This window comes from Oncorhynchus mykiss, chromosome 13, assembly GCF_057628025.1.
Source record: "Oncorhynchus mykiss isolate SJ-2025 chromosome 13, ASM5762802v1, whole genome shotgun sequence".
Classification (NCBI taxonomy): domain Eukaryota; kingdom Metazoa; phylum Chordata; class Actinopteri; order Salmoniformes; family Salmonidae; genus Oncorhynchus; species Oncorhynchus mykiss.
Genome location: NC_143034.1, coordinates 43,922,708 through 43,939,366, shown reverse-complemented (window position 1 = coordinate 43,939,366; position 16,659 = coordinate 43,922,708). Strand labels below are relative to the sequence as shown.

The window sequence follows — 16,659 nt, the reverse complement described above, 5'->3', positions numbered from 1 at the left end:
AATTCTCATTTACAACAACAACTTGGGGAATAGTAGGGGGATGAAAGAGCCAATTGTAAACTGGGGATTATTAGGTGACCATGATGGTTTGAGGGCCAGATTGGGAATTTAGCCAGGACACCGGGGTTAACACCCCTACTCTTACGACAAGTGCCATGGGATCTTGAATGACCTCAGAGAGTCAGGACACCCATTTAACATCCCATCTGAAAGACAGCACTACACAGGGCAGTGTCAATCAATCACTGCCCTGGGGAATTGGGATATTTTTTTAGACCAGAGGAAAGAGTGCCTCCTACTGGCACTCCAACACCACTCCCAGCAGCACCTGGTCTCCCATCCTGGGACTGAACAGGACCCAACCCTGCTTAGCTTCAGAAGCAAGCCAGCAGTGGTATGCAGGGCGGTATGCTGCTGGTACTATAGCTAGCATGCTAATATGCTAACATTATGTCATCTTGGGTGGAGCAACGAGTACTGTATGTCATGTGGAATATGCTAATGCTACAATTACATATAGGCCCAGGCCTGATGATACAATTCTACTATTTTACAACAGATTTGTAAAAATAAAAAAAAGGCATTTTACTTAATGAGGCATCATACAGTACCAATCCGGTAGGGGAATTCAGACCCGAGTTATGCGCGTAAATGGAACCGAATCCCTTTTTATGCACCTTTCTCTCTAGGCGTTATCGTGACCTTGAACATAAGCATGAGGTAAAGTATGTGCCAGCCAGCTATTCGTTTGGGGTGGAGATCATAGAACTGGAGGTGTGGCAGAGGTGTGTCTACCGGTACGCTGTATTCTGATCTTGACTTGATTCCCTCCTCATTCCACCGCCTTTACGCGCAAAGACATCATTAATAAGGTCGAGCAAACTGTCAGTTCCAAGTGGAAAGATATCTACTTTACAAATAGAAATAACACCAATCTTCATGCACTATCACTTAGAAATGTATAAGAGCTATTGATAAGACCTAGGTAAATTAATCATCCGTTTGGATTAGGGGATTATAAATATACAGTGCCTTAAGAAAGTATTCACACCCCTTGAAGTATTCCACATTTTGTTGTGTTACAAGCTTGAATTCACACAATGTACCCGTAATGAAGTGAAAACATCTTTGCTCATTTATTTAAAATTAAATAATGAAATATCTAATTTACATACAGTAAGTATTCACACTGCTGAGTCAATACTTTGTAGAACCACCTTTGGGTAAGTCTCTAAGAGCTTTCCACAGCTGGATTGTGCAATGTAAGCACCTTATTATTTTCAAAATGATTCAAGCTCTGTCAAATTGGTTGTTGATCATTGCTATACAACCATTTTCAAGTCTTGCCACAGATTTTCAAGACGATTTAAGTCAAAACTGTAACTAGGCAACTGAAGAACATTCAATGTCGCCCTTGAAGAAAAATTATGTGGAAAATCACATGATTTCACAGGAAATTTCATGTGTGAAATCATATGAAAACCTGTGTTCATGGAACACTTCACCTGTGATCACATTTTCACGAGTATCACAGGTTGCTTTACATGTTGTCACGTTATCACATTAACTTCCCACAAGATCATGGAAATGTGTTTTTGTAGCACTTCACGTATGTTCACGTGAAATGTACGTGGTTTTTCCGTTAGAGCCTCTTGGTAAGCAACTCCAGTGTGGATTTGGCCTTATGTTTAGGTTATTATCCTGCTGAAAGGTGAATTTATCTCACAGTGGTGTTGGAAAGGAGACTGAACTAGGTTTCCTCAATGATTTTGCATGTGCTTAGCTCTATTCTGTTTCTTTTTATCCTAAAAAAAATCCCTCGTCCTTGCAGATGACAAGCATACCCATAACGTGATGCAGTCACCGCCATTCTTGAAAATATGAAGCGTGGTACTGTACTCAGATTTGCCCTAAACATAATACTTTGTATTCAGGACAAAAAGTACATTTCTTTGCCACATTTTTTGCAGGATTACATTAGTACCTTATTGCAAACAGGATGCATGTTTTGGAATATTTTTATTCTGTACAGGCTTCCTTCTTTTCACTCTGTCATTTATGTTAGTTTTGTGGAGTAACTACAATGTTGTTGATCCATCATCAGTTCTCTCCTATCACAGCAATTAAACTCTGTAACTGTTTTCAAATCACCATTGGCTTCATGGTGAAATCCGTGAGCGGTATCCTCCCTCTCTGGCAACTGAGTTAGGAAGGGTGCCTTTATCTTTGTAGTGAGTGGGTATATTAAAATAAGAATTTGTTCTTAACTGACTTGCCTAGTTAAATAAAGGTAAAAAATATATATATATATTGAAACACCATCCAAAGTGTAAAAATGTATAACTGCACCATGCTCAAAGGGATATTCAATGTCTGCTTTTTTATTTTTACCCATCTACCAATATGTGCCCTTCTTTGCGAACCATAGGAAAACCTCCCTGGTCTTTGTGGTTGAATTCACTACTCGACCCTTACAAATAATTGTATGTGTGGGGTACAGAGATGGGGTAATCATTTAAAAATAATTTTATGTGACTTGTTAGGCACATTTTTAGTCCTTACTTAGACTTGCCATAACAAAAGGTTTGAATGGTTATTGACTCCAGACATTTTCACTTTGAATTTTATTAACTTGTAAACATTTCTAAAAACATAATTCCATTTTGAGATTATGGGTATTGTGTGTATATCAGTGACACAAAATCTGAATGTAGTCCATTTCAAATTCAGGCTGTAAACACAACAAAATGTGAAAAAATTCAAGGGATGTGAATACTTTCTGAAGGCACTGTAGGCCATTTTCAAAACGAGAATTTGCAGTCACTTTTTAAATCAAAATGCATCAAAAAGGAATAGATTTCCTAAGTATGAATCCATAGTGGGTTGCTGACCATAAACCAAACATTATTTTCCAGTTGTGTTCTAAATGTGATTTAACGGTGTAAAATGCCCTCTGTGCATTTGATTTGGATCGACAAAACAGAGAAATAGCAGGATTTTGGGATGTCAAATTGCCAGCTTATGACATACCATCTCCTTTTGAACAAATGCAATGTTCCCAAAACTATAAAACATTGATCAAAAACAACACATTTGGGGTATTCTGCCAAGCCCCTTTTAAATAGAGGGGAGGGTTTGGCCGGGGTAGGCCGTCACATTGTAAAATAAGAATTTGTTCTTAACTGACTTGCCTAGTTAAATAAAGGTGAAACAAATCAAAATAAATATTCCAGATTAATTGTCTTACCATATCGCGCCTACTCTTCCTGTAATTTTTCTTTATGACTACTGTGCGCCCTGGTGAAAGACACAGTGCTCCGCTGGTGTCTCAATAAGCTAGGCCCACTTTGAACCCACCTTAGATCAAAAGCAAAGGAGATTTCCATATTGCTGATTGGATGTTTTGTTGCTGCTGCATGGTGCCCAATGTCCCATCACCATTCATTACCTTTGATAGAGGAAGCCCTCTCTCGGCAGCAAAGTCTTTTATAATGCAATTTAGAAGAAACAACCAGATGAGTGGGAGTCGTCTAGATTATTGGACTAAAATAAAGAACGAAGCTAGAGGAATGTGACTCAGCGCCATCGAGTGAGTGGTTTCCTATCTGGCTTCAGAGGGAGCTTATACTTCAAAGGAGATTCGTCTAAAACTCCTACTGGTATTTGAATTCACGCCCCAAAATCAGACCTCTTGTGCACGTTTGTATAGTATCTTAGTGGTGGTCTATCAGCAGCGAGTGTGTTGGACACTGAGATGTTTGAGATGTTTGCCTCGTGGTGCTTCAGGTATTTTGATATCAACTACATATAATAAGTATGATTTGTTTTAGTTTGTGTCTGAAATGATCGATTTTATGTTATGTATTCTTGACCTATCTGCGGTCTTGTATCTTGTGTAGTGCACCTGTGGTAATGTGGATAATGCAGGGAATCTATAGCGTATTTACCCACAGCATCTGCGAGGTCATACAATATCTATGCATGATGGTTTCCCTATCGTTGCATAACTTCCTGATCAATCTAGAGAATCTACCGTACAGTTGAAGTCGGTAGTTTACATAAAGTAGTTTTAATGACTCCAACCTAAGTGTATCAACCACTCCACAAATTTCTTGTTATTAACAAACTATCGTTTTTTTTAGCAAGTCAATCTACTTTGTGCATGACACAAGTAATTTTTCCAACAATTGTTGACAGACAGATTATTTAGCTTATAATTCACTGTATCACAATTCCAGTGGGTCAAAAGTTTACATACACTAAGTTGACTGTGCCTTTAAACAGCTTGGAAAATTCCAGAAAATTATATCCTGGCTTTAGAAGCTTCTGATAGGCTAATTGACATAATTTGAGTCAATTGGAGGTGTACCTGTGGATGTATTTCAAGGTCTACCTTCAAACGCAGTGCCTCTTTGCTTTACATCATGGGAAAATCAAAAGAAATCAGCCAAGACTTCAGAAAAACAATTGTAGACCTCCACAAGTCTGGTTCATCCTTGGCAGCAATTTCCAAACGCCTGAAGGTACCATGTTCATCTGTTAAAACAATAGTACGCAAGTATAAATACCATGGGACCACGCAGCCATCATACCGCTCAGGAAGGAGACGCGTTCGTTCTGTCTCCTAGAGATGAACATACTTTGGTGCAAAAAGTGCAAATCAAACCCAGAACAACAGCAAAGGACCTTGTGAAGATGCTGGAGGAAACAGGTACAAAAGCATCTATATCCACAGTAAAAATGAGTCCAATATCGACATAACCTGAAAGGCCACTCAGAAAGGAAGAAGCCATTACTCCAAATCCGGCATAAAAAAGCCAGACTACGGTTTGCAACTGCACATGGGGACAAAGATCGTACTTTTTGTAGAAATGTCCTCTGGTATGATGAAACAAAAAATAGAACTGTTTGGCCATAATGACCATCGTTATGTTTGGAGGAAAAGGGGGAGGCTTGCTAGCTGAAGAACACCATCCAAACTGTGAAGCACGGGGGTGGCAGCATCATGTTGTGTGGGTGCTATGCTGCCGGAGGGACTGGTGCACTTCACAAAATAGATGGTATCATGAGGCTGGAAAATTATGTGGATATATTGAAGCAACTTCTCAAGACATCAGTCAGAAAGTTAAAGCTTGGTAGTAAATGGGTCTGCCAAATGGACAATGACCCCAAGCATGCTTCCAAAGTTGTGGTAAAGTGGCTTAAGGACTACAAAGTCAAGGTATTGGAGTGGCCATCACAAAGCCCTGACTCCGTTACACCAGCTCTGTCAGGAGGAATGGGACAAAATTCACCCAACTTATTGTGGGAAGCTTGAGGAAGGCTACCCGAAATGTTTGACCCGAGTTAAACAATTTAAAGGCAATGCTACCAAATACTAATTGAGTGTACTTCTGACCCACTGGGAATGTGATGAAATAAATAAAAGCTGAAATAAATAATTCTCTCTACTATTATTCTGACATTTCACATTCTTAAAATAAAGTGGTAATCCTAACTGAATTTTTACTACGATTAATTGTCAGGAATTGTGAAAAACTGAGTTTAAATGTATTTGGCTGAGGTGTATGTAAACTTCTGACTTCAACTGTATCTATAGTGGTGGATCTATGGTTGGTCGGCTACCTACCTACAGTATAGCAGCGCTCCCCGGTGAGGCACTTCCTCTGGCTTGCTGCCTACTGCCTTTTCATTTTTTCACTGTGTCATGACTCAGCTGATTTGCATAATAATTCCAAGGGGGGTCTCCTTAATGTGGTCTTAAACAAGGGGTTTACCTGTCTTTCAGTAAATATCAACACTCTACATGGCTGGTTGAAAGGTCATTGATCATTGTTGTTCTGTTGGTTAAACACTTTGTCTGACTGGATGAGACAGGAGCTGCTTCTCTCTCCTGGACTGCAAAGCTACCGCATGACATACTGTACAAGGAAGCAGAGTAGTAGCATAACGTAGCATAGCGTAGCGGTCGCCTGTAAACCTGAGGCGATCTTTCACACGAGGTCTGATGGAAAATTTTGCATTTTTGGAGCACAGTGTATAATGCACTTGGCATTCAATTCATCTGAATGTGATTACCTTTTCTGTACTGATGCTGGTTTAATGCACTATTCAGTGTATTTGGAGGCTGAAGAGGTAGCTTCTTAGTTTACAAACTAGACTGGTGAGCAACTGTAAATGGTAGTTCTTACATTGTAAAATTATAATTTTCAATAAAATGCTATTGAATCATATGAGGCACAAGAGAGTATTCCTAAGAAGAACGCAAAGCCTGAAATATAAATTGCTACACCATCAAGTCCTATTACAGTTTTTAAAGGGCATTTTTCAATTCTCACTTTATTAGTTATTAGGAAATGGCGAGCAAAGCAACATATTGCACCTAGATCCAGGCGTCAACTGATATGCGACCTGGCATGCTGCCAGTCTGAGGGCAGAGGCTGGAGGCAGAAGGCGTTTGGATGACAAGAGTGATGTCAGCTCCATTGCGGCTTTGTTTTTTTACAATATGCCCTTTGGGGGGATCACCAGAGACAACCTATTTTCTACAGCAAAACCCCTAGAAGTATATTCTCTGTTCTCCACTGTACACATAACTAGGCAGCTGACGAGCTGATTTAAATGCCAAATGATTTATATATATTCATGTGTTCACAGTGGGTAGGGTTGAAATGTATAGTAATGCTACTGTAAAAAAAATATATATATATCATTTGAGAGTCAACTGACAAATTCTGCAGTTTTTTCTGTATAACGTCGAATCAAAGAGCACCCAAGATTTTTGAATGCTCTCTGTTTTGATCTTTACGTCCTACTCAATTATATTATAAATCTACCCCGCGAGAGAGAGACGATTGTATTAACAAACGACATCACAGATACGTTTCAAACACGTACTTGCAAGACTGCAGTGTGATCCGTGTAGTCAACGTGTGCAAAAATGTGTCCGTATGTTCGAGATACGGACGGAAAATTATAACATGTCTGCATCGCGCATTTGCATATGCCAGTGTGAATGGGATGTGTGTTGGGGCGAATGGTTGGATGGAACTCCCAGATAGATGGTTTCACTGCCCGACCGTCACACATTCATGCAGCAATGCCCTTGAACCATCATGGCTTGAATTGTTCCCTGTCGATCCAGTTAACATTAGCCCGCCTAAGCTTTGCTCTTAGCTATAATTCTCCCCTCATTAAAAATACAATTGTTGTAGATGATACTCTGACCCCAGTTGACTCTTGTCCTTAACAAAAGTCCCTGAGACGCTCATTTGACGTTATTGCAGGGGGGCCACTAGATGTAGCAAATATCGTCATTTTTGTTCATCGTAACCATTTTGTTTTAGGATGTTGGGCCTGAAATCATGGGGACTCCATTGAGGACAAACACTCTCGGATTTAAGGGTCTGATAAAGACTAAACATTGTCTTGTGTTTTTATTTGCGCTATAGTAGTCTGCTGTGTTGCCTTTACATAAATGTCTTCATTGGCTTTTTCTGACCATTAGTGTTCTAGTCAGGTAATCTAATGAAGCAAGTGTTCTGGCTCTGAGCAAGTGTTTAAGTAGCGGGTTCAGTATGAAAATGGAAAGGATAAATAGGGTAGGTTTGACATCATTTCCTTCGTAGCCAAGAGGTTCCAATCTTGTGTTCAACATCTAGCGTGGACAACTTAACGCCGTGCAGCGTTGGTTGACATGGTGTTTTCCAGTGTTTCACACAACATTTTCCATTTTCATTTTATATTACCTTTTAATTTTGAGCGAACTTTATTGGCTGTCTTCTTGATGTCAGCTGTGAGGTCCTCCAACTCCTGCTTGGTCTCTGAGATACAGAAAGAGAGGCAAAATTATGCCATGCTCAACATTGTGTTCCATGTTATACCATTATGGCAACAATATTCAGTTATCACAATTCCCAACCTGTGTCAATCACAATATCACTGGTAAAACAACTTAGGTTGTCAGTAAATGAATGTATTGTATGCGAGTGATATTGCAAATGTTCTCATGTATGTATAACAGTGTGCAAACATACTAGTGGGTGAATGAAAAGTGGTATTGTATGTGAAAATCAGTTTTATTCATCAGTTTATTATCTAGACAAAGAATATGGGATTGTGTAGGTTGGAGTGGATGAGTGTGTGTGACAGTGTTTAAGCCTGTGTGTGTGTGTGTGTTTGTGCGTGTGGGACTCAGCTGCAGTGTTTGGGCTGATTTATTACCGCTGCAGTGCCATTCATTCAGTCACTGGAAACCAGCTCAGCCCTTTCTGTCTCCCCTCCCTCCCTCCCTCCCTCCCTCCCTCCCTCCCACGTACTTCACTTCCTACCTCATCCTCTCCTTCCTTCGCACCTGTAATTCCCTCAATCCCTCCCTTCTCTCTCGCCCACCTCCGCAAACACCCCAACACTCTCATCTAGTCTAGAGCAAAAGTCTGTTTTTCCAGAGCACTCCACTAACAAGAGGAGTCCTAACACATCATTAACTGGTAATAGAAACTCATATGCATAATTTGTTTATCTACAACAAATGTATAACGTCTACCCATGATTATAGATAACTAATGAGTTAATTGCCGGCATGTTTCTCTCGTGTTGTAATTTGGCTGTCGGCTCATTAAGATAGTTTGTGCTTTACCTCAGATAAGAGTTTTCACAAGAGTGCAGCACCTACATCCGCTGGTTCATCTTAAAACATGTGCCTCGTACTTCAAGAATCATAAAGAAACATATCTAATTCTGACGCTTGGAAGTACCTAGAACCTAAAATAATCTAGAACCTAAAAGGATTCTTCGGCTGTCCCCATAGAAGAACCCTTTGAAGAACCCTTTTTGGTTCCAGATAGAACCGTTTTGGTTCCATGTAGAGGGCTCTACATTGAACCCAAAAGGGTTCTACCTGTAACCAAAAAGGGTTCTCCTATGAGGAGAGCTGAAGAACCGTTTTGAAATGCTTTTTTTTTTATAAGAGTGTAGTTTAGCACTATTGAGATCCGGAAAGGTTTCAAATACATCATTCAACACACTAAAATAATATCATTTCAAATCAAATTTTGTGGTAGAAAAGGATATTCATCATACACAACAGTAAGCTACTACAATGATACAGTATTCTACAACTGCTCTACAGCGTTATTATATGCATTGAAATGTAGGGACTGTTCTGTCCATCACAAGTAAGTCAATGATATATTTACAGGAACATTAGGATAACCAGTCATTTGCATACAGACAACACAGATAGGTAAATTACCTTTCAAAGTACTGTATCAGCAAGGAAAGCCATTGTAGATTTGTGATATTTGTTTGGGGTATATTTAGAGTCAATTAGTGCAAATGAACCTGTAATCACTGGGCACATTTTAGGTGCTATCAACAAACCAATCAGATGCTAACAAGCTCCTGTCTGCTACTTAATAGGTTAACACTGGATGCCTTGATTGTTGGGTTGCGTTGTGTTTTCAATACTGTGCTGTTTTTTCTGAGATTATGTCTAAATGTTAGTATATTTAAGGTGTCCGGTAGCTACTCCACGCCTCTGCATTTGACCTGTCTATCGATTCTCCCAAAGCAAAAAGGGTCCTATGTCACTGAACTGGCAACTCATATTTGCACACAACGACACCTCTTTGTGGGTCAATACTGTTGTCTGGGACTAGCATCCGTGATCTATATTTCAAGACACAAGAGCTGGCTACAACACAAAGCCATTTCAGTTGAAAGATTTAGCTTTTGGCCTCTAAGAAAAAAAAAACGAACCCTTACCTATAAGGCCTTTACTTTTAAGACCATTTCCTGAAAGGTCCTTTCCTATAAGGCCTTTACCGATAAGGCATTTTATATGTGTAAGTGTAAATGCATAAATACTACAACTAAATAGCTTACTAAATAAGTTGGCTGCCGTGGCTGCCGTGTATTGTATTGCCTTCTGTTGACGGGTCCTCCCTGTCCTTGTGTTCACCCTGTGTGTGACGTGATAAGTGAATTCTGTGCTAACTGAAATGGAGTGATTCCTCAGGATTTCACTATACATTATGGAGATGCCCTTCGGCCATGATTGGAGAGAGGCATGAGATTTAAACATGTTCCGTTGCTAAGTCCAAGAATGATTGTTCCTTGTACGATTCACAATTCATTTGAAAATGGCAAAGTGTGACAGGGCAATCTGAATAACTACAGGCTACAGCGTTGGGTTTCCAAGTGATGATAACTGAAGATGATTTTTCAACACAGATTTCTTCAGTAAACAACTACACTTCCCAGCATGCATTATTCAAGGAAGTACACTGGAATGCATTTTGTATCATCCACTGACTTCCAAACATGATTTGGAATGGCTTGACGACCAAATGATTTGGATTGGCTTGACATAGGGAGAGGCCAAATTTAAGCTTTTGGTTCATTTTGAGGACATAAATGTAAGATTAAGCTAGCATGAATATCATAAAAAACAACAGAAACAGAAATATGCTGGCAATTCTGTAGGGACAACGTACATTACTGTCTGAGCTGGAAAATGTAATATAATCAATAATAACAGTGAATCTAAAGATATTATGTTTATGTGAATATATGTAAGCAATGATCTTCCTACTTAGACGCTTTAGGAACAAAGAAATGTTCCAAATGACCAGATTCCCCAAATGTATCACATAAAGAAATCCGACAACCTACACACACATAGCATAGCAACCACATACTTACTAGTTAAACCACCTGGGTGGATAACTAGTAACCAGTTAGCTCACTCACAAAAACTGAACTCCAACAACAAGTCCCCTGGAGCAAGTCCTTCATGAAGCATGCATCACAAGAAAAAAAAGGAGGGGAAATGGGGGGGGAAAGGAAGGAAAGACAGACAGACAGAAAAAGACAGAAACAGTCCAACAACATTACATAAGATAAAACATGCATGTGTAGAAATTGAAATCAAATATTGAAATCATAAGGCAATTTTTTATTTTTTAATGCAAAAACACATTGAGGAGCTACAATAAAAGTGATGTGAACGTGTGAGAAAAGGAAGTGAAATCTGAAGGATTCCGTGAGGACGGTACAGTAGGTATTGTGCCACTGCCTGCCCTGAGACTCTGGGTTAACCCAGACTAGAGGTTGTCTGACAAGGCCTAAACATTAGCAATGAAACATTCATTCACTCCAGTTGAGTCACTAGCAGCCTGGGTCACTGTGAACTCTAAAGAACATACTACACTCATCCCCTAACAACCGCACGGCCCTACAGCAGCACGGCAACAATGAAGGGGCCGTTTACTGAAACGTCTTTCACTGTACGTTCTTGGCTGACTGATTGTGGCATCTTTTGGGCCCTATTGAGGTTTTGACAAAATGCCAGACAGTCATCAGGGCCTAAAAGCAGTGGTTGAAGGTTAACAGGATTGGATTTCAATCAAATTATTGGTGAAAATACCATAGTATTTAAATATTGACACACATCTTCATGTCTGTTTTATACCATACTCATAAGTGTTATCCATGATAATACTTTAGTGCCCTTCTTTTTTTTTGAAGCCTGCCTCCAAACAACTTCATTTCATGTTAGGGCAAATGTATGTGTTGTCTTCATTGGCCGTAGGATTCAAATGTGTGTGATGATAAATGATAATATTGTCACAATAAACACACAAAAAAAAAAACGTTTCATTGAGTATTCAGTGAGTGTGGTGGTGAACCCTCGTCAACCAGTGGGTGGAGTCCCACCCTTGCAAATTCATTTGAGTCGTGTGTGTTGGCCGGGTGTGCGTGCGTGGGCCGGGTGTGACTCAGTAAGAGATGAGTGGGTGGGGTCACATTCACTGAGTGCGTGGGTGGAGTATCTCCCACAGGTATATAGCCAGGGTCACACACACACTTAAACCAATCTGTCTCCGCTATCCTCAGGCCCTTACTTACTCCCCCTCACAGGGACCTGAAAGGATTTGACACCAATACTAAACTGGAAAGCAATATTGAATTTTCTGGCATATCACGTCTACCTATCCAGTCCTGTCAGTGCAGTCCATGAGGACTGAGGGAAAGCTGTATGGAACTGGTATGGAATTGGGCCCCGTCTTAAAAGTATCCATTCCAAACTCATGGATGTGGCTCGTGGCCACCGAGACTTACTTTCGTCAGGGTTGGGCGCTGCCAGGATGGCGCTATGCTGCTTCTTGACCTGCTCCACATCTTCTGACAGCTTATCTATACAGACTCGGATCTCTTCCACCTGCACAGGGAGGGAGAAGGAGGGGGCAGAGGCAACATACACGAGGGCTTAATTCCTATACTCTTTAAATGAGTGTACTGTCAAATGGCCGTGGTCTAAGGGGCTTTTCCGTTCTAGTAATTCTATTTCTATGGAATTGACCAACCACAGCCACCCATGGAGAGGATGTGTGTATGGTGTGGGAGAGCTGAGGCCTCTGAACCTCATCATGGACCGGATTGCCTCACACACTCGATCATCGACTGACATGACGACCCAATGGAAGCACTTTTCTGATGGGTGGGAGAGCAGGGGAATCTCCATAAGTCCACATAAGTCAATTACTGACTGATAATTATCATCTCTGCTGGTTTAGGGTTGGGAGGCTTGAATCTTAGCCATCGTCGGGGGAATTTAGGAATGTTATTTAGTGTAAATGGTTTTCATACTGAGACATCACAGCGAAACCTGTTAACATACATACATACACCGGCAATAACATCTGCTAAACACGTGCATGTGACAAATCAAATTTGATTTGATTTGTAATACCTTATTACAGTATTAGCTAGCTATATATCGTCACATGTTGGGGATCAATATCTCTATCTAACATTTGTATGATACAAGACGGCCGCTGTTTCAATGGTGGGTGTTCAAACTCCTCCGAACCCCACAGAATGTGCAGAGGCGCCTGCAGATAATACATTTCCAAGAACTTCTGACTATCCCCTGAAATCCTGTGCAAAGTCAGCCTCAGCAGCCTAACCACACATTCTGCATTCATTCCACCTCTCCATCTGAATGGGTTATGTAATCCAATTCCCAATACAGATGTGTCAAAGGCAGATACAGACGTGTCAAAGTCCCCCTATTCTTGGCACTGTTTGTGGATATGCAGGTACTTTTGCAATGACTGTATGGATATGAGCATCTATGTGCTCTGCATTCCTATTCATTCTCTTCTCCATTATTAATAGCTCTTCCTATTGTTCTTTCTATGGGACAGAGAGTTCAACGACAATGGCTTGCGAGCTACTTCCGCAACGAAGCTAAGGCATACCGAATAAACTCATGCTTTATAGTGAATCATTGTTTAGCCCAGATTGAGCCAATTCCCCTTCCCCTATAGTGTTCACTTAATAGTTTTAGAGGAAAGCTTTGTAAAGCAGACAGATTCGTTTTCATTAGGACAGAGGAGTTGAGCCACGGCCCATAAGGTAGTGAGGAGCACAGCTAAGCCAGGCTCAATGACTGCACCCTGCCTGCAGCAGCAGCAGAGCTCTTCAAAGGCAGGTGTCCTCAATCCCAGCTAGCCCCTCGGGGACCCACTAACAGTGTCTACCTGGTCTTCCAGGCTTGATAAGATGCCTATCAAAAGACAAGGACCAGAGTTTGGGGATTTTGTTTGCGATTCATGGTGCTGTATTGCAGATAACTGGGTATCTGTTCAAGGTTTTTGCTTTAAAAGCCTTTCCAAAGAGAGAAAACAATTCCTCTGTGTAAAAAATGGAGCGGTCTTACACAAAAAATGAACTACTGGAAATGTTAAGCCACAGATTGTCTGTCCTCCCAGAAATGCTGGGACATTCTGTAGCCATATTGTCAAACATCCAGGGTGTTAATGTCTTCGTTAAGACTTAACACTCAGCGATAAAGAGTTCTGGCAGCATCTCCCAAGTATAAAATATACCTCCACTGATAGAGTTGATGGATTGACTGCAGTCTTATTATGGTAGGAAGAAGAGAAAGGTCACTCAATTTTGGCATATTAGGCAAAATAAATCACAAGAACCCCAGGGGGAGGGACTTAAAAGCTGTTGCATCCTCCACACATTGGTCTTTTAGTAGCTTTCCCCCACCATTGGATCGTCAGTTAGTATGCAAATCATTCCGATATCTTGTGTTTGAACACACCAATCATAATGTTGCTCTATTTGCATATCCTGCCCCTTCTCCTTTTCCTCTCATGGCATGTTCCTTGTTGCATAGGATGAATGTGGAAAGAAATTATGCTTAAGCACTTTCAATTTTGAACGATAAAGCTGAAGGTAATGTCACCAGTAGGCCTATTTTCTTTTAGTGTGTTTACATTATGTGGCCTGATGGCCCCCATTATAATATGGCATTAATAACACTGCACTTGGAAACACTAGTAAATGGGTAACACGTAAAACAGTAACACTTTAACTTTAGAGATATGGCACTTATAAGGCATTTACTACCAGTTAATTGCCAATTATGACCTCATGGCATTATGCATAGACCTTAATTAGTCAATTTTCACCCTTTTATTAAATACGACCTGCAGACGTGTGGATACAAGAAACTACCAGGTTAAGTTTGTAATAATGGTCATTAGGATATTTCGCATAACAAAAATGGCATGTATTACAGTTGTTTTGTTGCACTGACCTGTTCGAAGAACTCATCCATGAAGTGATCCCGATCAACCTGGACAACTTCTTCATCATCATCGCTGTCCTTAGCCTAAAACAGAACAAATGAAAAACAAAATCAGTCCCCCATGCACTACACTGGCATATTGCTATTTATTGTTGATTGCGTATTTGTGACCTGTGCAAACCGCAGATAACACAGTATCACACGTGGCTATAGATCTCTCCTAACTGTTGGAAGGGTAAGTAGTAAGGATGGAAGGGTAAGGGGTAGAGAATAAAAAAGGAAAACCCTTGTATCCATACTGCTAGGTGACCTGCATGGCAGCCATTTTAGATAAAGCTACAAAAAAGGCTTTGAAATATGTGTGTTATATTTGCGCTGTCACTTCAAACAGTTCATGGTATGAAAGGAATGACCCTTGACGGGAGTGAAGGGAGTGACCCTCAGCGTCTTACACAAAACCTCCTCGGCTTAGAGCGATGCGGGCTGTGTAAACTGACCTCAACAGGGTCAAGGACTAAGAGACAGTGAGAAAGAAAGGCTGTATACGAAGGTGTTGAAAATGGCAGGAGAATCGATGGAACACCTTACATTTGTGCTAAAAGAATAAAGATGTGTCCTCGGCTTCTTGTCGCGCTTAGCGTTGATGAATTGCCAGAGGCCCATGGAGAGGGCCTGAGGTGTGTAGTGTTGGCAAGGTGGAGCGTGGGCCGTCTGCCATAGGGCAGCACACAGCTCATTCTGTTGCTGATATTAGGGGCACTAGAAATTATACACCCAACAAAAAAGGCAATAGATAGGCCAGAGATAGATCACCGTGTGTGTATGATCAAATTGATGAACTGTTTAGGCAACAGCTTGATGGGTATTTTGCCTATTTGCGCCAGAGAAGGGCATAGTATTTATGTTCAATAAACAGACAAGCAATAACAGCAAGCAGCAGTTAGATCTAGGGCTCTATTTAATCCGTAGTGTTGAAGAGCTGTGCTATAGCGCGATAGACATTAAAAGGCAATGTTCCCGCGTTAGCGGAGACTGCATTCACAGTAAACGCTACATATGTCGGCTCAATCGGAAATTACCTATACATTTCAATTACACTATCACGCTGAACCTCAGCGATATGGATTGAATCGAGCCCCTAGAGTGTTTTGTGACCTAATGGCAGCCATGTTGAATCACATTGTGAGGGGGAGAAGGGTAGACAAATCCATTTCACCTGAGGAAAAATAACAAACCGACAAGACCTCTAAAGAAGTCCACAACAGAAGAACAGTCATTGCTGAACAGCTTAGTCATAAACACAGCTAGTGGACAGCTATCTATAACTGTTGGCAAACAGAGAAATCTACAAAATGGCAGCCCTGTACTTGGGCACACTCTAGTTAACCTTTTCCCTTCACTCTCCATTGCTTCTTGTATGTCTTCTGGCCAGAAAAAGACAGGAGATGTAAGTCCTCTAAATCGCATCTCATGCCAAAACATACAGCAGCAGACGTGTGTCGGGGAGGCAACGTTTTTTCATAGGCGCATATGGGAGGGAAAAAAAGCTCCAAGGGAGAGGCTGGATGCGTTGGGAGGCCTAGTCGAGTTGCTGAGTGTTGAACTTGAGCGCTGGCTCCCTGATTGTAACGGACAGTTAACTACGTCTCCAGCTGTTGGGGCTGGCTTTGCCTTGGTTAGGGTTTGAAACATTTCCCTCCAGTACCCACCTCTAACTAGCTAGCTCCACCTCGAGGCTGTGCAGTTCATGTTCCTGCCCTCTGTGCCCTCAGATGACAGTCACCCACTCTGCCTTGTATGGTATGCTGAGAGACGGTTCCTGGTTGGATCACTCACTGTCCAATGTAATGTGATGTTAGTGTATATGGGGTGTGTGTGACAAAGGATTAATATGACTTCAGTGCATGGAGTTTTGATATTGATACACACTGCAGTTCTTGGAGGACATGGCACCATTTAGCCACTTTGCTGTTGTTATGTTTTTTTCTCTTACCTCGTTGGATATATTTTTTGTCATTTAAATGCTTTTCTGAAAAACATGTCATGACATG

At 41.0% G+C, this 16,659-nt stretch overlaps 1 protein-coding gene across 1 annotated transcript in view; it reads right to left on the bottom strand.

Annotated features, from left to right (window-relative positions):
- LOC100136181 (syntaxin 1B) overlaps positions 1-16,659 on the bottom strand; it is a 61,975-nt gene that overhangs the window by 13,740 nt on the left and 31,576 nt on the right. The window contains 5 exon segments of the mRNA NM_001124457.1: positions 7,749-7,823; positions 12,124-12,181; positions 12,183-12,189; positions 12,192-12,223; positions 14,618-14,692. Of these exon segments, the coding sequence (NP_001117929.1) occupies positions 7,749-7,823; positions 12,124-12,181; positions 12,183-12,189; positions 12,192-12,223; positions 14,618-14,692 (247 nt within the window).